This window comes from Myxocyprinus asiaticus, chromosome 1, assembly GCF_019703515.2.
Source record: "Myxocyprinus asiaticus isolate MX2 ecotype Aquarium Trade chromosome 1, UBuf_Myxa_2, whole genome shotgun sequence".
NCBI classification, from domain to species: Eukaryota; Metazoa; Chordata; class Actinopteri; order Cypriniformes; family Catostomidae; genus Myxocyprinus; species Myxocyprinus asiaticus.
Window position 1 is genome coordinate 68,185,771 of NC_059344.1, and position 24,220 is coordinate 68,209,990.

Below are 24,220 nucleotides of genomic sequence, written 5' to 3' on the forward strand. Positions count from 1 at the left end.
GTACCCGTGATCCACCGAGATCTGAAGTCTAACAACAGTAAGTCCACATCATTCAACTCTCGGCCTGTTGAAGTATTTAAGTGCAGACTCTCTTTTAGTGGTCCTGACTGGGTTCATGACTGCTGAGTCATGCGATTCCTGAAAGGTTTCATTCATTATCCCGTTTCTGTCAAACACAGGCGGTTTCACTGCAGAAAGTCATAGTATTTTCAGACTTGTTTTCCAGTAAAAGTATCCCAACGTTCTTAAAATCAGTTTATTCGAGAAGCAGAATGGCAGAAGATAGTCTTGTTTTCAGAGAAATCTAACAACATTTGGTGTGGTTTGTGCTTGAAACATTTTTTTTCAATGGGGTAAAACAAAGCTCGATTCAAAGGGAAAACAAGTTTATTTTTCTTGCCCCATTGGCACATAGTTTTATCTAGTTGTGAGCATCAACCACACCAAATTTGGTGGATTTCTCTGAAAACTAGACTATCTTCTGCCATTCTGCTTCTAAAGGAATTTAATTATCTTGTAAGGATGTTTACATGTTTTTACCAGAATATAAGACAAAAATACTCAGTGTTGCAGTCAAATGGCTCTCTAGTATTTTTGTCACATTTTCCACTAAAACAATATCTCGAAGCAAAACTGCATAACATATTATGACTCGTTATCTTAAATTAAATGTATCCTCCTTACCCCATTCATTGGGTGCTCGTCTAGTGATGTGTATGCTTAAAGAGAAATTATTTGCCAATGGGGTAAGAAAAATAAACGTAATTCAAGATGTTTTCTCCCAAAACAAGTCTTTACACACAATTTTGCCAATCTTGCGTTGTCAGAAATGAAGTAGGGCACACAGGGGGAAAAAAATCCTCAGAAAATGACAGAAATACCACAGAAACTTCAAAATATATACAGTATATATTCTGGTGTGTTGGCCAAGTTAATTATTTTAATTGTTCGGGTTGAGCGTTAATTTTAAGTTAGGGTTAAGGTAAGGATTGAATTAAAATATTTGACTTAACACAGTTAATTTTTATGTGGTAAGAACAACCCGATCCCATGAAAAGTCGTGCATAATTTACGAGATGGCTATTTCAGATGGTCTCGCACGATGTTATTTGCATAAACTCGTACAACTTCATCATGTGCAAGTACCCGGATGTCTAATGCGGAAGCGAGGCGTTAAGGACATACTTATTAATATCTAAACTTAACCGATCAATAAAGTGTGTGAACATGATAGGAAGCCGTTGTGTGTGACAGAAGCATGTGATTGTCGCGTGTTAGATGGCGTCATCAGCTGTAGTGAAAGTCGTAGGGATTCAAACGAGTGCAGTCGCACGATATCAAACGAATTAGCCCAATTTAGAAACGTCATTCGAGTCCTGACGATTTCGCCATGAGAGTGCGTTGCGTAAGAAAGACGTATGCCCTCATGGTAAAAAATGCCCAGCAAATATTTCCCATTAATAATTACAAATTAAAAACTGACACTACTCTCAAGTAAATTGATCTTGTTTAAAAGGAGTGTAGTTCACCCAAAAATGAAAGTTCATCTTTTACTCACCCTGAAATTGTTCCATGTCCATGTGACTTTCATCTGTGCACACACAAAGAAAGATATTGCATTGGGGAAGAAGAATGCAATAAAAGGAAATGGTGACTGAGAGCCATTTTTTTTGAGTGTTTCACTAAAGAAAGTCTGAATAAATGATGACAGAATTCTGATTGGATGTTTGTACTGGAAGACGAGATAAACACATTTTTAGCTGTGTGGTGTCATTGTTGAACATGCTCTTTGCATGTTCGCTTGTGGGATGTTGTGGCTCATTTGATTGTGCTTTCAGGTGCGAGGATGAATGTGGTAATTTCAGCTGTGTAGAATCCTTCTCTGCAGAGCTGTGGCCACGACAGACTCGAGATAAATGCTCAGATTAGTGCTTGACCAGTATATGGCTTTTTCATCACATTTGGTCCTGAATATATGGCCTCACGTTTCACCATTCCACACATTTCCACAAGCAAATCGGTACAGAAAATGGGAAAAATTCCACAGATTCCGTCTGGGTCGAGTTATTGTTTATTTGGGTTATTTGGAAGCATTGCTGGGCTCTCGAGAAAGCGGCCTGTTTTTGGGACGAGATGATATTCCCATGGCATCATCACACACTTGTTAGGGACTTCGACAGTTGTTATCGACGAGACCGCAGACAGCTCAGAAGTGTTGAGGCGTGGTGTTTATTTCTGATGATCAGACCGGTGTTGATAGGTTTGGAAGGGAGCGAATCGTCCCTCTACCCCGCAAATGTATGATTGCCAAGCAGATGATCAACTTGATGCATTAATATAGAGTGTGTGTGTGTGTGTGTGTGTGTGTGTGTGTGTGTGTTTTACAGAATTTAGAGTCAGGAATAATTTTATAAATGTTCTAAACACACATACATAGACACACACTCAAACTGCTTTAAAAATGATAATTGTATTAGATCCCGTCTCTAAAGGAACAATTCACCCATTTACTTACCCTCATGTTGTTCCAAACCAATGTGTTTCTTTGGGCCCGCAGAATGGCTGAAAATTTAGGATGAAGCGAATGACAATTTGACAATCACATTCAAACCGTGGTATGGCCGAGTGTGATTAAACCGCAAAAAGGATGCAATTTAACTGAATAGATGCCACTAGAGATGCAACTATAGATTTATTTTAATAATCAATTAATCTTTGATTATTTCTTTGATTAATCGGTTTAAAAGCCACATTTGATTTCATGTATTAATTAAAATCTATCTATAAAAACCATAAATGATTGTATTCCACATTCTTCTGCATAGGAGCCTATTTGTTCAATTCTTCAGTATTTACATATTCACACATTGATTACGCATTTTGATAATTGTTGGTTAATTATATGCTTAATTTGTTTTATTTACAAGTATTTACATTGATATGCATAACAAGTTTTATCATGCAAATGCATTTTACAGTAAAGTGACATCACTGTTACATGCCACACATGTATGACTAATTGATCATGAAATGTCGATTATTTGTATTATTGATTTTATTGATTAGTTGTTGCAGCACTAGTGTATTCTTTTATACTGTTTTAATGCTCTGTTGTGCTGCACATTATTTGACCAAAAATGAACTTTTGATTAAAGTTGTATTAATTCATTTGATTAAAATTCTTCTGTGTAACACAAAAGGAGATGTTAAGCAGAAATACAGTGAAAGTGGATGGAGACCGCTGTGGTTACCATTCACCTTCATTAAATGGAAAACAGCAGCATGAACATTCTGCTAAATCTCCATTTGTGTTCCACTGAAAGAAAGTCACATGGGTTTTACAACAACATGAAGTTGAGTAATTGATGACAGAATGACTCTCATATTTTCTTTTATTCCTCTCTTCCACCTTTATACTCCACGCCTATCATGTTATTGTCCGCCCACGGATATCCCATGATCCTCCACTTCCGACTCTGTCTGCCGCGCTGGAAACCACCATGATTGCGTAAAACAAATGTTTTAAAGCGGCTCGCAACACAATTCACTCGCTGTAGTTTGTGATCTTATCTCTCTGTATGTCTGTTGTTTTTTCACTCTTTCCTCACACACAGACGTGCCCGCACTCGTCTCTCGATATCTGTTTCTCCAGTATCCTGTGTTTTTCTTCCTACTCGTTTCTAAAGACAGTCTCACTCTGTTCCTGATCTATATTAGCCTGCTAGATACACTCAAAAAATTATGCACTTCAGTTTCATACCATAACACCATCAAACTGAACTGAGGAATTTTTAATAAAATTATAATAATAATAATAATAAGGTGGAATTGTGATATGAAGATGAAATGCTTCAACCTTAAAATATAATTTTGAGTGTAATATTACGTTGGTGATGTGTTTAAATCAGCAACAATGTTCTGTATGTTACAGAAATCTAAATGTTTATGTTTGCAAGGCATAAAAACACATTTAGGGGCCATTCAGACCAAACACGTTCTGGTGCTAAAAAATAAAGCTAGATGTTGGGCAACTACTTAACATGCCCCTCCTCTCCGAGCTGAAAAAGATGTATTTTTAACGTAGTGTAAGATGTAATGAAATGTTGCACTAATCCGATTGGGCAAGTGATCGTTCTGAACATTTTCTGATATCATGACGAATCGTTTTACTTTTCTGGTGCTTTTATTGTCATTTTGGACCTTGACAGCCCCAGTCTCCATTCACTTTCATTAAATGGAAAAGAGCGGCTAGGATACATTATAATGCACTTTACAGATGAACTTTAATGCCATTTCAGCTTGTGTAATATCTAGAAATCACTGTAACAGTTACATGTTTATTCCTTTAAACTGATTATCTGGAAGGCTTTCTGCACCGCAGATATTGAATATACTCTGAATGAAAAATTACATAAATGCACAATATTTATACACAGTTACCAGACATAAAAAAATTATTCAGAGAGAGGAAAAAAATCAAATCTTAACATTAAAAAGAGGCGGCTTGGCCATTATTTCTTTGCTTCTTCAGCCGTGGAATTTCACTGTTCGAAGGTGCGCGTGACCACGTCTTTAGAGAGTAATCCGAATACTTGCTCCCAAAATGATCGGATCTGATTACATGACCAAAAACAATGAACAAAGTGCCTTCTGATGATATACACGTTACAAAGTGATGAAACCTCGGGATAAATTTAATGCGGCATATATTTAGAATAACAGAGTCTGCACAGCTTTAAATTGTATACGATTGTGTCTGGCATTCACAGAACATGTATGTTTTTCAAACATTATTCTCCTGAATATCTGAACCCATTTCTTCCCCGTTACGCTTCATTTTGTCTGTTAAACGTTTCCTCATTTCTGAAGTGAATGTAAACAGTGGGACAAAAAAAGTGGATTTGTATCAAAATATTGGACTTGTTTGGACGTGTAAATACACCTGCAGCTGTGGAGTATGTCATTAATATTATTTAAACAACAATAATGAGTAAACCACTTGCTCAGGGCCGTTTCTAGGCATAGGCGAACTAGGCAGTCGCCTAGGGTGCCACCTGTTGGGGGGGCCGCCATAGAGGAGGCCGCTGCAACGCACCCCAAATCGTATGACTTCAGAAGACTTGAAGTATAGCGCACGGACTTCTTTTGTGGTCTTTTTGGAGCTTGACAGACATGATCACTGTGATCAGTTGCTGTATGTAATGAGCTGATGGATTCTTGAAAAGTTCTCCGTTTGTGTTTCACAGAAGACACAAGGGTATTTTGGCAGAACTGTTTCATTAAGTACTTTTTTGGAAATGTTCAGGCTCTCAAATTCTCAACATGGCACCAAAACACACTTTTCACTGTCTGTTATAATTCACCCAGTCATTTAAGAGCTCGCATCAGCAAATTGAAACCACACACACACAGATCTAGTTGAGGAATCGTGGGAAAACGGAGCACTCGCTGACTTTTCCTTTTGTCCTCTCGGTCAGATCTAATCTGATCACTGATGTTTACTTATCATCTTCGTCTGACGCTCCTGATACACAAACACTTGTATGCAGAGATGCACTGACCAATTCTGTAGGAGAAATGCATTCCAATAGAGTCTGACAACAACATGATGTTTAAATAAGCATAAAAACAACACAAAAAAAGCTTTAAGACCCCATAAAATGGTTTAACAAGTGCCAGTTCTCTTTCATGTGTTGATGGATTTCCTACTGAAACAGTTTAAATAGCAAATATGCTTTAGTTTTGTCACGGCCATGAAACACAGCTAACAGGCGTGAACTAAACCCCACAAAACTCCAATGATAATTTCATGGGCTATTTAAAAAGCTCATTCAAATATTGAGTAAAACAGTCAACGTTTATTTCTATCAAGCTGTTCTTTGTCGATTTTTCAACTCTTCGGTATTGACTAAAATATGATTTTATTTATTTATTTATTTTGATCCCCTTTTCTCCCCCAATTCCCACTACTGAGTAGGTCCTCATGTTGGCATGGTTACTCGCCTCAATCTGGGTGGCGGAGGACAAGTCTCAATTGCCTCCGCTTCTGAGACCGTCAATCCATGCATCTTATCACTTGGCTCGTTGTGCATTTACATTTATGCATTTGGCAGATGCTTTTATCCAAAGTGACTTACAGTGCACTTATTACAGGGACAATCCCCCCGGAGCAACCTGGAGTTAAGTGCCTTGCTCAAGGACACAATGGTGGTGGCTTTGGGGACCGAACCGGCAACCTTTTGCTTACCAGTTCAACGCTTTAGCCCTCTACGCCACCACCACTCCATGTGCATGACACCGCGGAGACTCGCAGCATGTGGAGGCTCCTGCAACTCTCCGCGATCCACGCACAACTTACCACGAGGAGGTTACCCCATGTGACTCTACCCTCCCTAGCAACCGGGCCAATTTGGTTGCTTAGGTGAACTGTCTGGAGTCACTCAGCACACCCTGGATCGAACTCACCACTCCAGGGGTGATAGTCAGCGTCAATACTCGACGAGATACCCAGACCCCCTTTTTTATATATATATTGAGATTTGACATTATATTGGCATGTGATATTGCCATAGAATTTGGACTAGATTAGGGTTAGTTAAATAAGAGATGTTAGGCACGAGCTGAAGACAGCATCTCTCTCGTTAACGACTCTGAACTTACAACAGGGGAAACAAGCACTTGTGTTACACTACTGTATTCAAGCCATGGTTGCAGATTAGACCATCCACCATTAAATGACCGGGATATCCCAAATGCACATTTGGATTAGTTAGCTAATATTGGCTCATGGCTTGGATGGTGCATTAGAATTCAGGTCCAGTATTTTGCTCATATTCCCACATCCTGATGTTGGAGAGCTAGAGTGTTTTAGAGCTGTAGTTCATTTGATTTGTTCTGAAACAGGGGCTAAAATTGCTACAATGTTGCATTTTCTTCTTGGTTTGGTTCGCTTTCACAAGGCAACATTTCAAAACGGACCAAAACTGTGATGATAAAAGTCACATGTGAGCAAATTGTCCGCTCATTGGTCTCCATGTTTGTGCGCTGTTCTGGGATTTAACTCATACATCCATATACCGGATAAAATGAAATACCTGGAAGAATTCATCAACTATTACAAATTTCCCAGTATTGTTTGTCACGGTTATGCAAAACGTCACTGCATGGTACAGAATGCGTGTTCTAGTCAGAGCAAACACACATTATCCATCACTCGGATGGATGTGAGTTGTAAAATTTATGGTATGTTTATTTTTATCTACCATTAGTTGCTTTTGCTTGATGTCTGCATTGAAAAGTGCCTGTTCTCACAGTCTCAGAGCACACTCAATGTAAAAAGAGTAAAGCCACAAACTTACAAAATAGTTTTTCTCTGTCAAAATGTTGCTAACGCCGTCCTACGTGTGTTCTGCCACCCGCTATCCAAAAGAGAGATCATACTAGAATTACCTCAGGAATATAAAACTCGTATTTTAAACGTGCAAGCATATCTAATATAGTCGCCAAAAGGCTACTGTATATCTTCGTTTTGATGAAGAATTACAGTGACGAGCTGACCTACAGATGTCTTCTCCAAAGATCTATCAGAGATCTTCATGGCTTTATATAGGGATATTGTTTGGTTCATTGGTCCATTCGGTCAGTTTGCATTCTCACCGCAAGTCGTTTGCAGTTGTTTTGGTGCGGATCAGAGTGCTATTGCTGTGTTCACACGCATCTTATCACGTGACTTGTTGAGCACGTTACCACGGAGACATTGGGCGTGTGGAGGCTTCACGCTATTCTCTGCGGCATCCATGCACGACTCACCACACGCCCCACCGAGAGCAAAAACCACATTACAGTGACCACGAGGAGGTTACCCCATGTGACTCTACCCTCCCTAGCAACCGGGCCAATTTGGTTGCATAGGAGACCTGGCTGGAGTCACTCGGCACACCCTGGATTCGAACTTGCGACTCCAGATGTGATAGTCAGCGTCAATACTCACTGAGATACCCAGACCCCCAATACCGTGTTTGCTTAATGTTTTATTGGGTGGGCAAGACTCACGTTTGGGTGGGCTCAGCCCACCTCTGCACATGCCTACATTCTGCCATGGCCTGTGCTGTCCTGTTTCATTGGCTTAAGACATAATTTGCAGTTGTTGATGTGTAGTCTTTAAGTTTAACTAATTGGGCATAATATTTGGGTTATTCCCTGTCAAATCAACCAAATGTCAAAAACTTCCCCGACCAAGTTTCTTTGATTTTGTTAATACTCTTTATGAAGAAATATAAAGATAAATGATGATTAAAGCCAAAATATTAAATGCAATGGATCAATATCTACTGAGTAATCCATTCTTTTGTAGAGAGGTACCATTTTCGCCCATGATTTTGGAGCAAAACTACAGGTCAATAAAACACCCTTAGAAAGGTGTCAGCATCAGGATTTTATTTTTACAAAGAGATAGGAAGATCTGTTCCTCAAATCAGTTGACTTCCGCAGCACTTGTTGCATTATATGCTAATGGCGTAAGTCTACAAATCATGAAAAACACGTTTTTTGTGTTGTTTTTCCAAGATTTGGGTGCCTATAACTCCAGATGCATTACAGATATCTTAATATCCTTTTAGATTCTGATTCAGAATAAATTTTACTTTTTCAATCTTCATTTTCAAGGCCCTGTATGGTTAAGTTCCAGAGATATGGGGCTCTCAATGTGGCTCCATGTGTAAATTGTTCAATTTTACCCATTTTTAATGGTCGAAAACCAAATGTGCATCACATAGTATGAAGCTAGTTTTTCTTGTCCAACAAAACAAAGTTCTGAAGTACAAATAATGTTGAAAATAGAAATGTTCCTTTATTTATTCACTTAAAATAATAATGTCAAAATCTTATTTTTTGAGAGTCCAAAAACACACCGTTATTAAGAATAAGTGATGGTCGCTATTTTTGCAATTCTCTTTGGTGATGCTAGAAGCACAGAAATTACACACTGCAGCTTTAAGTGTCTCTAACTAGAGGGTTTGCTTAGTTTGTTATGGTCTAATAATATTTTGACTGTTCACATGCCACAGAATGTTTTTTCCAAATCCTCAGCGGGATGAACTGGAAACTGTGCTGAATTGTGTTGCATCAGTCAGTTTCACTCAGTCAGTGTGTTTGATAAGGGCAAACAGCTTCTTTATTTTGGAAAGGCCTCATCCGGAGATTGAACAGGGAGATTTTGGAATGAGGCAGGTATGAGCTAGGCATGGGATTCCCCCTATATAAAGCCAAAGAAACATTCCCATCATGCACTGAGAGTTCAGCCCTTTCCCAAAGACTCTCTGAAATGAACGTGCCACAGGGCCAGAGAACACACGCATTTACAGTCACACACAGAACAGAGAACATTTTCAGTGAATAACAACTTACGTTTTGGTTTGTTACACAAAGTTATCATATGACTTTAGAATGCTTTGAATATAACACACAAGTCATATTTGCTGTTTTTATTGGGGGGTTTTAGAGTTTGACAGCCCCTGTTCTCGTTGACTTATTTTATGGAGACGAGCATGCTGGATATTCTTAAAAAATTCCCCTTCTGTGTTCCACTGAAGAAAGAAAAAATGATGTGTTTGGAATGTTGAATTCCTCCTTAAAATACGGGCGTGCATTTATGCATTTACATTTCTGCATTTGGCAGACGCTTTTATCCAAAGCAACTCACAGTGCACTTATTACAGGGACAATCCCCCCAGAGTTAAGTGTCTTGCTCAAGGACACAGTTGTGGTGACTGTGGGGATCAAACCTGGCAACCTTCTGCTTACCATTTGTGTGCTTTAGCCCACTATGCCACCACCACTCCATTTGTGGTCAGAGTGTCTGTTCATGCCGCTGACAGTTTCCTTTTGTTTTCTGCTGGTTGCAACAGTGCAGATATGTGCCTCTGTTCAAATATAGCCAGCATATGCTACAGGTCACTTCCTGTTGATGTTGACAGGTTTTTGCAAGCTGTGAGAATCGATTCTGATTGGATAGGAGCGTTTCTGTGTTTTCAGAGTGTAGTGATACATGCCAAGCGTTTCCATCCACAACACCAAACGTAGGATGTGTTTCGGCATCAACATCAATATTGGTTCTGGAACAACATTCCTACCAAATAGCACTGGCGATATGACCAGATATGACCTTCATTAAAACTAATGAAGAATGACATTTAAAAATCATTTTTATTCATATGCACCATTACAACAATGCATAGTAATGTAAAACAATAATAACCTGCATATATTTTACTAAAAAAATAAAAAATAATAATTTCTTTGTGAATGAACAGGGTGTGCAACATCTACAACTTATTTTTGGGAACCCAGACAAGTTGAGGATTAGGCATTTTTAAAAAAGAAAAATTTCCTCCCCAATCTGGAATGCCCAATTCCCAATGCGCTCTAAGTCCTCGTGGTGGCGTAGTGACTCGCCTCAATCCGGGTGGTGGAGGACGAATCCCAGTTGCCTCTTCGTCTGAGACCGTCAATCCGCGCATCTTATCACGTGACTTGTTGAGCGCGTTACCGCGGAGACGTAGCGCGTGTGGAGGCTTCGCCCTATTCTCCGCGGCATCCACGCACAACTCACCACACGCCCCACCGAGAGCGAACCACATTATAGTGACCACGAGGAGGTTACCCCATGTGACTCTACCCTCCCTAGCAACCGGGCCAATTTGGTTGCTTAGGAGACCTGTCTGGAGTCACTCAGCACGCCCTGGATTCAAACTCGCGACTCCAGGGGTGATAGTCAGCATCTTTACTTGATGAGAGTTTGTGAGTTTGTGTTGCTGTGTGTATTTGACAGTTTTACTTCATATCCGTTGAAACACTGTCATCTCCTTTTCTGTGATAATGCGTCCCATTTTTTGATTTGTATAATACAAATGTTTGGGATTGTGCGATTGTGTGACCCTGCAGCACTTTGGGTAGTAACGTGCTACATTTACTCCGTTACATTTACTGGAGTAACTTTTTGGGAAAAACTCATACTTTTATGAGTATGTTTTATGGTGGGTACTTTTCACTCTTAAGTAAATTTCTGTATAAATGCTTGTACATATCAGCGTTAAGTGCAAATGTTTTGCCCTGCCGATCATGATTGTGAGCATTTCTGCACGTGCGCAGTGTTTGACAGATGCGGGCGGCTTTGTCTTATAGACAACAAGCTTTCAAACACAGAGATAAGGTGCAGTTTACCCCCTTAGGGTTCTTTCGACACTGACAATGCTGGACCGTCACTGAACTAAATTCACACAGGATGTAAGAAGCTGTGAATGACAGAAGTGTATAATTAAACATTATATATAACTTGGGACTGTGTGACATTGATCACCGTAATAAATACTAGAAAAAGATTTCCAAACTTCTCTTCTAATTGACAGATTCGTCCAAATCTGAGAAGCATCCTTAAAGTGATAGTTCACCTTTAATATTATATCATCATTTCCCCATCCTCATGTTCTTCCACCCCGTGAAACTTTCTGTATTCTGTGGAACCCAAAAGATGTTAGACAGAATGTTAGAGACTGACAGTCTCAGTCACCATTCCCTTTCATAAAAACATGCAGTGAAAGTAAATGATGATTAAGGTTGTCTAACATCTCCTTAAGAGATGTGTGTGACTTTCTTTCTTCTGCAGAACACAAATGAAGATTTTTAGAAGAATATCTCGGCTCTGTTACTCTCACCTATCACATTGCTCCTGAAAACCACTGTCTTATGTGTTATGGATTACTTTTATGCTGCTTTTATGTGCTTTTTGGAGATTCAAAGTTCTGGTTATCATTCACTTGCATTGTATGGACCTACAGAGCTCAAATATTCTTCTAAAAATCTTCATTTGTGTTCCACAGAAGAAAGAAAATCATACACATCTGGGATATCATGAGGTACATTTTATCCAAAAAGTTACTCAAGTAAATGTAATGGAGTAAATGTAGCACATTACTACCCACCGCTGGTCATTGTGATAATATTGTCTTATGACCAACCAGTCAGATTTGAGGGTAAAGTTGAGGATTAAGCCTTGGACTGAGGTTTTTATTTTAAGGATGTCTTTGGGTTGAACTATTTTTAGGAAAGTTGTTCTGTGACAGACAGGTACCAGTGACTGAATGTAACTGAAAACGGGAGCAAAGTTCCTTTCAATTGTTCTGGAGTGAAAACTGAATAACCAGGCAATTTTGTTTCCGATAATTATTTTAATAATTATATATATAGGGAGCCTGGGTATCTCAGTGAGTATTGACGCTGACTATCACCCCTGGAGTCGCGAGTTTGAATCCAGGGTGTGCTGAGTGACTCCAGTCAGGTCTCCTAAGCAACCAAATTGGCCCGGTTGCTAGGGAGGGTAGAGTCACATGGGGTAACCTCCTCGTGGTCACTATAATGTGGTTCTCGCTCTCGGTGGGGCGTGTGGTGAGTTGTGCGTGGATGCCGCGGAGAATAGCGTGAAGCCTCCACATGCGCTACGTCTCCGTGGTAACACACTCAACAAGTCACGTGATAAGATGCGCGGATTGACGGTCTCAGACGCGGAGGCAACTGAGATTCGTCCTCTGCCACCCGGATTGAGGCGAGTCACTACGCCACCACGAGGACTTAGAGCACATTGGGAATTGGGCATTCCAGATTGGGGAGAAAAATAATAATATATATATATATATATATATAATATTATTATTATTTTTTATTTTTTTTTCTCCATGAAACCAAAGTCTCAGTGGTTTACCACAGCAAGTTTTCTGGAATTGCGCCACTTCCTGTTGACCAAATAAGGAGGCTTCTCTCTTTTCTCTCTCTCTTCTGGAGAACATGATCATCATGTGTTTTGATTCAGAAGCAAACTGCCGCATCACACGTTTCTTTGTCTTAATGCACGTTGTGGATGAAACCTTCTGTGACACCCTGAAGACCTTTTAAAAATGATATATAATTACTACATATACATGCACAATTAATCCAGGTACAAGGAAAAATATCGAGGTAAAGAGCACCTATTTCTCATCTGTTTCCAAGTCTTCACTGAATTATTGTTGATGCATTAATACAGATATGATGCTCCAGATTCTGACCGAGAAGTAGATCTGTTATTAAAACAAATAATTAAATTATAATAATTCAACTTAAGATGACGTTCAGTCCAAATAAGTCCAAGCAGTGTGTGCATGCATGCAGGAGAGAGATTTTGAGTTATTATGTCCATAACTTACCTCAAACAGGACATAAAAGGCATCATAAAGGTATTCCACATGACTCCAGTGGTTTAATGCAAGTTTTCTAAAGCAATCAGATCAGTTTTGGGTGAGAAACAGAACAAAACAGAACTATTTTTTTCACTACAAACCTTGACATCTGCAGATCATGATTTGAAGCTCAATTGCACTTCGACAGAGCGCTTCACGCTTCAGAAGACTTGGATTAGTCCACTGGAGTGCTTTATTATGTATCATTTGTTATTATTATTATTAGGCTTGAACCGCGACACGTTTGCAATTGTCATCTGCCCAAGTTTCACTTGATTACGCTTTTATCACTGTAACTACTGTAGATAACGGAGAAGGTGAAGATGGCGAGATTGGAAAACGTTTTCATTTTTAAGCACGATTTTGTCTTTTCCCGTGCGATTTAACTAACAACATGAATGCGTGCAAATGAAACTTGTGTCTTAACTGTGGTGATTGTGTTGCAAGAGATGCAAAGAATGCATGCAGCGTGCAGTAAGTAGACATTTAGGAGACTCTTTTTTTCCAGTAGCTGATTACAGGGATAGTTCTCCCAGAGTAAATTGAGGTGTTTAGTGTCTTAAAGGATGATGCATTGCTTGTTCCTTGTCGGGTTCAATCCAGAAACGTTCTGGTTACCAGCCGTGAGCTTTATTAACAAATGAGCAGCAATGAGAAATGCATTGCAATGCAACATGCAAATTATTCATTAAATAGCGTTTCACTTCTGAAAGTTAGTCCAGTTTACTTTAACACCAGCTGGAGTCCACGTGAACTGTTTTCAAGTGCAATTCTTTGATGTGCACCCAAATTAGTGTTAAAGCCAATTAAATGAACCAAACCTTCATGTAAATACCAAACAGATTTACATGTATGAACACATGAATCTTGCGTGTTGTGTTCTAGTATTTTATCGTGGTCTGTATGATCTGTTCAGGCTGAAGTGTCATGGTTTTGGGTTTGCCGTTGGTATTTTTCCACTACTGATTTTCCTGCGGCCCTGAGGGGTTGACAGGGGTCAGAGGTCAGGAGTAGTCTCTCTGTGCTGGTTAAACTTCAGCAACCGGCAGCCTAGATGAGGGTTAATGAGTGACCAGTCTCTGAAACACCCCACAGGTTTGACTTCACTCGTGAGGGCTCACTAATATAGTCAAACATGGTGCAGACTGACTTCTTAGGATATTTTAGCGCTGCTTTGTAGTTAAAAAGACACACAAATGAGCCAAATGATGTTTAACTTCTACTAAACCTACTGATATTAACAGGTTTGTGTGAGGGTTAGGTTTAGGGGTCGGGACACATCCCTGTGTGTGATGATAGGGTGGAAATCTCATGTTTGCATTTGCAATTTACCATCTTTCCTTTTTATTTTAAATGAGTCAATGAAAAGAGGTGGTTCACCATCAGAAAACTGCAGCTCGTCAAATTAAATATAATATGAGCTGTTCATTTTATATATATATATATATATATATATATATATATATATATATATATATATATATTTCAACCCTATATCTGTCAACCCTGTTATGTTTTTTAAAGGCACAGCTACAGTATTTCCCAACATAAATTAAAATTGTACACTTAGCTTGAGACGGCACAGTGCAATTCATTGACACTTAAAGGCATTCTTTGTCCGATATAATGTTTAAAATCTTACAGAAATGTACTTTAACAATCACCTTTTTGAAATGGACAAGGCAGCGATTTCGTGGAATGTCTCTACAATGTGTAAAAATTGTGCTGTAGAAAGGGTATGAGTGATGTCACTTCCTGTGTGTCACAATTTTAAGGAATGTTACATTGTTTCTCCCTCTCTCTTTCTGTGGTGGGTGTGTGTTGGATTCTAGTGCACTGGGGTTTTTCCCTTGGAAGAACGGGAGTCTTTGTCTTTTGTAGGGAGCAACACAGAGACACACAAAGTGTCTGGCAACCTTTACACACACACTCACATACTCAGACTCATACTTTAAGAACTATAACACTGTAATAAAGAGGTGAATTCTGGGAGCTAAACTCACAGCGTATTGCATTCATAGAAACGGTGAACAAGGCGTCTCTCATACAGTAAACAGCCTCGGCTAAATACAGTCGGCCTGCATCAGCAACAAAATGACAAACACAGCTTGTTGTCATGGTTACCATCTACTGCAGTCACTGTGTCTTCTGCTGTGTGGCGAAGATAGTTTTATTCCTTCAGAAACCTTAAAATAACACAGACCGATGTGTCTCTCTGTGTCAGGAATAATTGTAGAGTCGGACCGTTGGCCATAGAAGACTGATGTGTGACCACATGTGCGTGAAACTGACTAAAACTAAATAAGGCTTAACTTGGAAAATCTGAGGTCCAGTGCACTTTAAGATTTAGTGCAAGCTGAGAATCTGTTAGCCATCCGGCTTGCATGGTAAAGCTGAATGGTCCTTTGACGTGTGATTGGATGTGTCTGTCTCTTTGTGTAACATTTAAATGGCACGGTTTTGCTGATTTCACTGGTGCACACTGCGAGAATTTGTTCTCTGAAAATGCTATTTGCTCAGGTGGTTGTTGGGGCTTTTTCTTTTATGAGCTTGCACAGTAAGGTCTGCTTTTGACACATAGAAACGCGTCTTTTACAAGGTAAGCCTTAGCCAAGTCTGGCTGTCACAACCGCTAACTTAGGTCATTAAATATATTCATGTAGGTAGTCTAACTCACTTGTTAAATACGTTCCAGGCCAGGTACACATTTAAGCCATTCCGCCAAGCATTCCGGAGGCACACATAGAAATTTCGCTCATTAGCAGTGGCCATTTGGCACACCTAGCTAGCATACACTTGGTGCACATGGCTCTTTGGAGCAGCAGCAGTACAAAAGTCTTGGTGGTAGATCTGCTTTGTTGGGGGGTTGTGTTTTGTGTTTGTGTTGTGAGTTTGGTGCAGCTTCCCTGCTTTGTGTGGGATTGTTTGTATGTCTATTTGTGCAGCAGCATGTTCATATCTGCTCGATGCAGCATGTCTTGTGTTTTGTCTAAATGGGCAGCAGCATGTCCACATGCTTAACTCAGTTTGTCTGTATTTTCGCGCAGTAGTTAGTCTCTGTACTTGCTCTGCAGCATCCAGACAACAGATCATAATGAGGTGAGAACAGAGGCAGTTCAAAACACAGATTAGTATTCCAGACATATGTCTGTAAAGTAATTATTACTGTGGCTGTCTGTAATGTTCAATGTCGAGTCGCACGGGATAAGTGATGTCTGTATAAATCGCAGAGATGGGAATATCGACTGTATTTAAACACTGCCGTCACACGTAACTGACCCATCAGAAAATTTATTTAGCGGTGCTTATTAATTATAACATCAATAATAAAGGTGCGTGTACTGAATATCTGGTAAAACTGGCGACACTAGCATGCCAGTAATCCTACATTTCACTCTCGAATTAAAAATATAGACAATCCGTTCAAATTTATGTTATTTCCAGAAAATTCGAAACACAGGGTTCAACACAATTGTCCCCATTCACTCTGCTCAAATCATGAAATTACGTGCTTGTTTACTCTTCTGATTTTCCTAATCAAAAGTGATGACTTTTGAACTGCAGCGTTGGAGTTGAGCGATCACACATGAGCGAATATATGAGCCAATGTCCAATATCATATCAATATGTCATACCCACATTAAAATGCTAAATCTTTCAGAGAGTTGTCACGACTGATATGTTATTAATGTTTTTATGGTCATTAATATACTGCATAAAATACTGAAAAGTATGAATACAATATTTTAGCCTAATTAACAAGGACTTATTAACCTAATGTATTCATCACCGATCTGTCACCCACACTGAGGATTGGTTTCTTGTTTTACCTTGTCTTTTTAATGTAACTATCTGTTCGATTTAATGTTTTCACACTAATGGACATGAAAGAAATGTCAGACCGCTGGATGGTGTGACTGACCAATCAAAATCGAGGATTCAAGAGAGCCGTGTAACAAAGATTTATACAGATACTGCCCCTTTAAATTTCTTCAATGTAGTTCGCTAGTTTTAGTTGAATTACTCTACCTTGACAAACTCGTTTCAGAGGAGCGTAGACAGTAATGTTTGAAGAGAGCTGTTGTGTGTTGATGCATGTTCATGTGTGTACATCTGAGATCAGCTCTTAGTTTTCAGATTCCAGTATTGAGCAGAATGACATGCCCCGATATTGCAATACAGGAAGGTCAGAGAGCAAGTCATGCTGATTAGAGGAGGATTATTTAATCTGTGTGTGTGACAGAAGTGCAGAAATCTTTTGTGCAGATCTGTATGAACGTCTGCACATCAGATTTCTGACCTTCGTCCGTGCATGTGTCTCATCAGATTTCAGCTCCTGTTCAGTTCTGCTAAAAACGGCAGTTTCATCGTTTTTATTTAGAAGCATGGATGTGCGTCACTTCCTGTTGGGGTGTCACAAGAACAGACCGGTGGAAGCCAGCATTACCATCACAAACACTGAGTGTGTGATCCGGTCTGAGAGATGGACAGTTTTTCTTTTCATCGATCGTTGAATTATGAAGTTGAGTTTCAGAGTTTCACTGCTGTCTGTTCCGCAATTTTCTTCCACATTTCTTACAGCAACTAAATTCCACAAACACACTTACAGCTCTCTCTCTGTGTGTGTGTGTGTGTGTGTGTGTGTGTGTGTGTCTACAAATATTTACCAGAGCAAAAAAACTGTGGAAGAGAAAGATTCTGTGTGTGCGTCCAGACACAAAGCTCTCTGTCTTCTGCAAACTTTTGCTACATCTTTGACGTCACACACACACACACACACACGCGCGCATGCATGCACGCGGACGCACACGCACGCATGCGCTCACACACGCACCGACACAGACACACACACTCAACACGCATGCATGCATGCATGCACGCACACACTTGCACACACACGCACCGACACACACACATTACGCACACACATGCACACACGCACCGACACACACTCACTCACACGCATGCATGCACGCACACACACGCACCGACACACACACACATTACACACACACCCTCACACATGCACCGACACATACACACTCACACACACACACACACACACACACACACAGCTGTCTTCCTGCAGAGAGACTGTGAGACTGTGAGTTTTATCGTGTCCACACATCATTAATTGTGTATATTTTCTAACTGGCATTGATTTGTGTGTATTATAGGATTGCTGCTGTATTTAGCGCATCTTTTTATTTAGCATTAGTTTGACACTGTTGAATAGAGAAAAGTCAGATATATCAAATGATAATCTGGTTTTGTTGTCATTATTAGCATGTCATCTCAGACTGCACAGGTTACATATGTGTATATGTTCATGTGGGAACACTAACAGTGTAATATGTATGTACACATAAATACACATTATTAAATTATTCATTAAAGAAGGCATCTGAACTGCGGACTTCTCGAAGTCTCAATAAAACATTTGTTCACACTAGTTGATTTAATTCATTTATTAACATTGTCCAACAGTGTGTGTTCATGCATCACAGGAGATTTGTGTTATTCAGATTCAGTGTAGAGTTTAATAGAATTCTGTGCTGGAAATGACGCTGATGGAAATGATATTTTTAAAGGTTTCCTTTGTCTTGATAAAGATCAATCAGCTATTTCACACTTTTCAGCATCATTTGCTCATCCTATCATTCACTCACTCATTCAAACATTCATTCGTTCATGCATTCACCTGTTCATTCTTTTTTGTTCATTCATTCACTCATTCATTCATTTCTTCATTTGTCTATTTGCTCATCCTATCATTCACTCACTCATTCAAACATTCATTCGTTCATGCATTCACCTGTTCATTCTTTTTTGTTCATTCATTCACTCATTCATTCATTTCTTCATTTGTCTATTTGCTCATCCTATCATTCACTCACTCATTCAAACATTCATTCGTTCATACATTCACCTGTTCATTCTTTTTTGTTCATTCATTCACTCATTCATTCATTTCTTCATTTGTTTGTTTGTTCACACATGCATTAATTTGTTCATTCATTCACTTGTTCATGTCTATTTACTCATCCTATAATTCTTTCACTCATGCATTAATATTGTTCATTCATTCACTTCTTCATTTGTCTATTTGCTCATCCTATCATTCACTCACTCATTCAAACATTAATTCGTTCATGCATTCACCTGTTCATTCTTTTTGTTCATTCATTCACGCATTCATTCATTTCTTCATTTGTTTGTTTGTTCATTCATTCACTTGTTCATTTGTCTATTTACTCATCCTATCATTCTTTCACTCATGCATTAATATTAATTCATTCACTTCTTCATTTGTCTATTTGCTCATCCTATCATTCACTCACTCATTCAAACATTCATTCGTTCATGCATTCACCTGTTCATTCTTTTTTGTTCATTCATTCACTCATTCATTCATTTCTTCATTTGTTTGTTTGTTCATTAATTCACTTGTTCATTTGTCTATTTACTCATCCTATCATTCTTTCACTCGTTTATTCATTTGTTTGTTCATTCATGCATGCATTAATATTGTTCATTCATTCACTTGTTCATGTCTATTTATTCATCCTATCATTCATTCACTCATTCAATCACTTGTTTATTCATTTGTTCATTCACTCATGTATTAACTTGTTCATTCATTAACTTGTTCATGTCTATTTAGTCATCCTATCATTCTCTCACTCATTTATTAATATTGTTCATTCATTCACTTCTTCATTTGTCTATTTGCTCATCCTATCATTCACTCACTCATTCAAACATTCATTCGTTCATGCATTCACCTGTTCATTCTTTTTGTTCATTCATTCACTCATTCATTCATTTCTTCATTTGTTTGTTCATTAATTCACTTGTTCATTCATTAACTTGTTCATGTCTGTTTTATCATCCTATCATTCATTCACTCATTCATTCATTAATTTGTTCATACGTTCACCTGTTCATTTGTTCCTTCATTCATGCACTTGTCCATGTCTATTTACTCATCATTCATTCACTCATGCATTAATATTGTTCATTCATTCACTTGTTCATGTCTATTTACTCATCCTATCATTCACTCATTCATTCATTAATTCGTTCATTCATTTGTTTATTTGTCCATTTACTCATCCTATCATTCATTCATTAATTCTTTCATGCATTCACCTGTTCATTTGTTCGTTCATTCATGCACTTGTTCATTTATTCCATTTGTTTGTTTATTTATTCACTAATTCATTTGTTTGTTCATTTATTCACTTGTTCATTCATTCGTTCTTTCATGCATTTGTTCATGTATTCACTAGTTTTTTCATTTATTCATTTACTCCATTCATGTATTCACATTCAATCATTTCATTCAATAATGTTCATTCATTCATTCACCTGTTCATTCATTAGCTTGTGCTTTCATTCATTCATTCTTTTGTTTATCTGTTCAGAAAAATTTCCTTTTTATTCATTCACTCGATTATTCATTTATTTATTCAATAATTCACATCCATTTGTTTGTTCATTCACTTGTTTTTTTCATTCACTTCGTTCATCCATGTGTTATTCACTCGTTCATTCATTCACTTGTTCATTAACTCATTCACCTGTTTGCTCATTCGTTTATTCACTCCTAGAATAGAATTCTGTGCTGGAAATGACATTTTTAACCATTTTTAAATAAAACACGGACTCTTTTGTCATGCTATGGCTAATTTCATAGCTAACATTTTATGTATCCTAAATACACACTTTAATACATAATTAAATCATATTTTGATTCATATTTCATCTCAAGCATGCTCTTCACTCACACTTTTGTCCACTTGGTTAACAAGTACACTAACTTTATTTCACTCTGTTTAGATGATCATAGTTTTAAATGTGTAATAATGAATATATATATATATATATATAATAGTTTAATATTGAAAGGCTGGGGCTAAAGGCTGAAACAGGCAAATCTACACATTAAAGACATTTAACAAGTGCCTTTATACAGTAATATGTTAGATTTATATACAGACTTCAGACAAAATGTTACCATGAAGGTGCGTGTGTGTGTGTGTGTGTGTGTGTGTGTGAATTATCTGCATTTAACATGTTTATTTCTGATGCAGCTTGAACAACAGAACATGTCCGATACATATTAACATATTCAAATATATTTCTCAGTCTTGTTGGCAGAGCCGGTGGAGCAGGGCAGTATTGAGGGAAAGACGCTGAAGATCACAGATTTTGGACTGGCGCGAGAGTGGCATAAAACCACTAAGATGAGCACAGCGGGCACGTACGCCTGGATGGCACCAGAGGTCATCAAATCATCCACCTTCTCGAAGGGAAGCGACGTGTGGAGGTGAGAAAACACTGGTGGTACGAGATGTAAATGGAACTGACTTTTAGTGTCTGGAGTTTTGATTATTTTAATATTCTTTTTGATTTCCTCAGCAGACTGTTTCATGCACCTGCAGGGTGAGAATCACGGGCGTCTGATTCCTCTTATTAAAGCTTGTTGCGTTTGGTACAGTATTGAATAAACATCCAACAACCTACTGGTTGATTTGAGGAGTCGATTGGCGATGTAATACACTCTTGCATCGACTGTGTGCGTGTCAAAGTAACCCAACTTTTGTCTTCTGTTACACTCCGTCTGGCTGCTTTTGAACGCAAGAATGCGTCTTTTTGGCGACAACTCAAGTTTTGATTGCAAGCCCTTCTCTTTGACCACTCCAACGCATTTGATAACGGTTTAGAGTTGATAGACACGATGAGTGAATTGTATGTGATCAAATATGTGTGTGAGCCAAAGACTTTCTCAAAAGCAGCTTTCAGTACTCTCGAAACGGCTCATTTCCCTCAAACACACTCCAAGACTTGTTAATGTTCTACTTAGATGAAGTGCAAGTGATTGCCCACAGACACAAATGAGAAGCACTTGTGCAGCATTTCTGTCTGCAGGGAAACCAGGAAACATGACATTTACACCTTTCTTTTCAAAGATCTCGGCACTGTATTTCTAACGCCCTCGCAGTCATTTAAAGGGTTTAGATTTGTGTCTTTAAAAGCATTTTAGAATGTGAGAGCATTTTGTGTGTGTGTGTGTTTGTGGCTGTATTTGAGTGTATGCTGTAATTAGACGGATATATAAAACTACTGTGGGCTGTCTCACCCCCGCTGTCTCTCTCTCTCTCTCTCTCTCTGTAGTTACGGTGTGTTACTGTGGGAGCTGTTGACGGGTGAAGCTCCCTACAGAGGGATCGACGGTCTCGCGGTTGCTTATGGAGTCGCTGTAAACAAACTGACGCTCCCGATTCCCTCCACCTGCCCTGAACCCTTCGCTCAGCTCATGTCGGGTGAGTTCATTCATTCATGTGGGTATTCATTCATTCATTTGTGCATTCATTCATTTGTGTTTGTTTATTCATGTTTGTTTGCTCTTTTATTCACTTGTTCATTCAATCATGTATTCACTCATTCATTGACATGTTCATTCATTCATTCACTTCATTTGTTTATTTGTTCATTCGTTCTTTCACTTGTTTATTTGTCAGTTCATGTACTTATTGATTTTTTTATTCATGCACTAATTCGTTTGCTATTCATTCACTTGTTCATTTGTTTATTTACTCATTCTATCATTCATTCACTCACTCACTCATACACTAATTTCATTCAGCTGTTGATTTGGTCGTTCATTCATTCACTTATTCATTTACTCCATTTGTTTATTCATTAATTAATTCATTTATTTGTTTGTTCGTTCATTCATTTGTTCACGTGTTCGTTCACCTGTTCATTCATTCATCCGTTTGTTCCTCCACCTGTTCATTCATTCATCCGTTTGTTCCTCCATTCTGATTTGTTGAATCATTTAATTCATTAATTTACTCGATCATTTGATAATTTTCATTTATTCACTCATTCATTCACCTGTTCATTCATTCATCCATTTGTTCGTCCATTCTTTCATTAACTTGTTCATTCACTCATTCGTTCATTCGCCTGTTTATTCATTAGCTTGTTTTTACATTGATTAATTTGTTTGCTTGTTCATTCATTCACACATTTTTTCATTCATTTATTCACTTGTTCTTTCATTTATTTGTTCAATTATTCTCTAATCCATTTGCTTATTTGTTCATTCATTCACTTGTTTTTATTTATTCACTTTGTTCATTTATTCAGCTGTTCATTAGCTTTTTTCATTCATTCATTTGTTTTTGTTTACTCATACATTCCTTTGTTCATTCATTCATTCACTCAATTATTCATTAATGTTTATTCATTCATTTAGATGCTCATTTGGTCACTCATTCGTTCATTCATTCACTCGTTCATTCATCTATTAATGCCATCTATCCTACTTCCTCAAGTACTTTCTGTGAGTGATATGTGACCCCTATAAATGATTTTGTGTGTGTATAGAGTGCTGGGATCAGGACCCTCACCGGCGGCCCAGTTTCAGGTGTATTCTGGATCAGTTGACGGCTCTGGAGGAGCAGGTGTTGAACGAGATGCCTCCAGATTCATTTCACTCTCTTCAGGATGACTGGAAGCACGAGATCCAGAGCATGTTTGATGAGCTCAGGGCCAAAGAGAAGGTATCTGAACACAGGAATCATGGGATATATCAGTCTTTGATCATCTGCTCTCTGGTTTCATGCTTTCTGCTCAATTGCTTTTTCTGCTTGGCAGTGTACTGTCCATTACAACAATTTACCATGGTATAGCAGTTCCATTGCACAATATGTTAAAATATCATGATTTTTTTTACGTTTCTTGAGCTCGTACTATTTAATGTATTCTTTAAAAAAAAAATAATAATAAAAGATTATTGCAAAAACAATTTTTTTTAAATGTCATTGAGAAATTGAATACATATTTATTTTACAAGAGGTGTATTTAAGTCATTATCTGTATAAATAACACATTATAAAAATAAGTTCTGTAATTACCATGATAAATATTGCAATGGG

The 24,220-nt window shown here is 38.3% G+C and overlaps 1 protein-coding gene across 1 annotated transcript in view; it reads left to right on the top strand.

The window, feature by feature from the left end:
* Positions 1-24,220, top strand: part of LOC127447584 (mitogen-activated protein kinase kinase kinase 11-like) — a 35,271-nt gene that overhangs the window by 1,569 nt on the left and 9,482 nt on the right. The window contains exons 1-4 of the mRNA XM_051709533.1: positions 1-37; positions 21,420-21,600; positions 22,449-22,597; positions 23,670-23,845. The exon at positions 1-37 is cut by the window's left edge and continues 1,569 nt beyond it. Of these exons, the coding sequence (XP_051565493.1) occupies positions 1-37; positions 21,420-21,600; positions 22,449-22,597; positions 23,670-23,845 (543 nt within the window). The remainder of the gene's footprint in view (positions 38-21,419; positions 21,601-22,448; positions 22,598-23,669; positions 23,846-24,220) is intronic.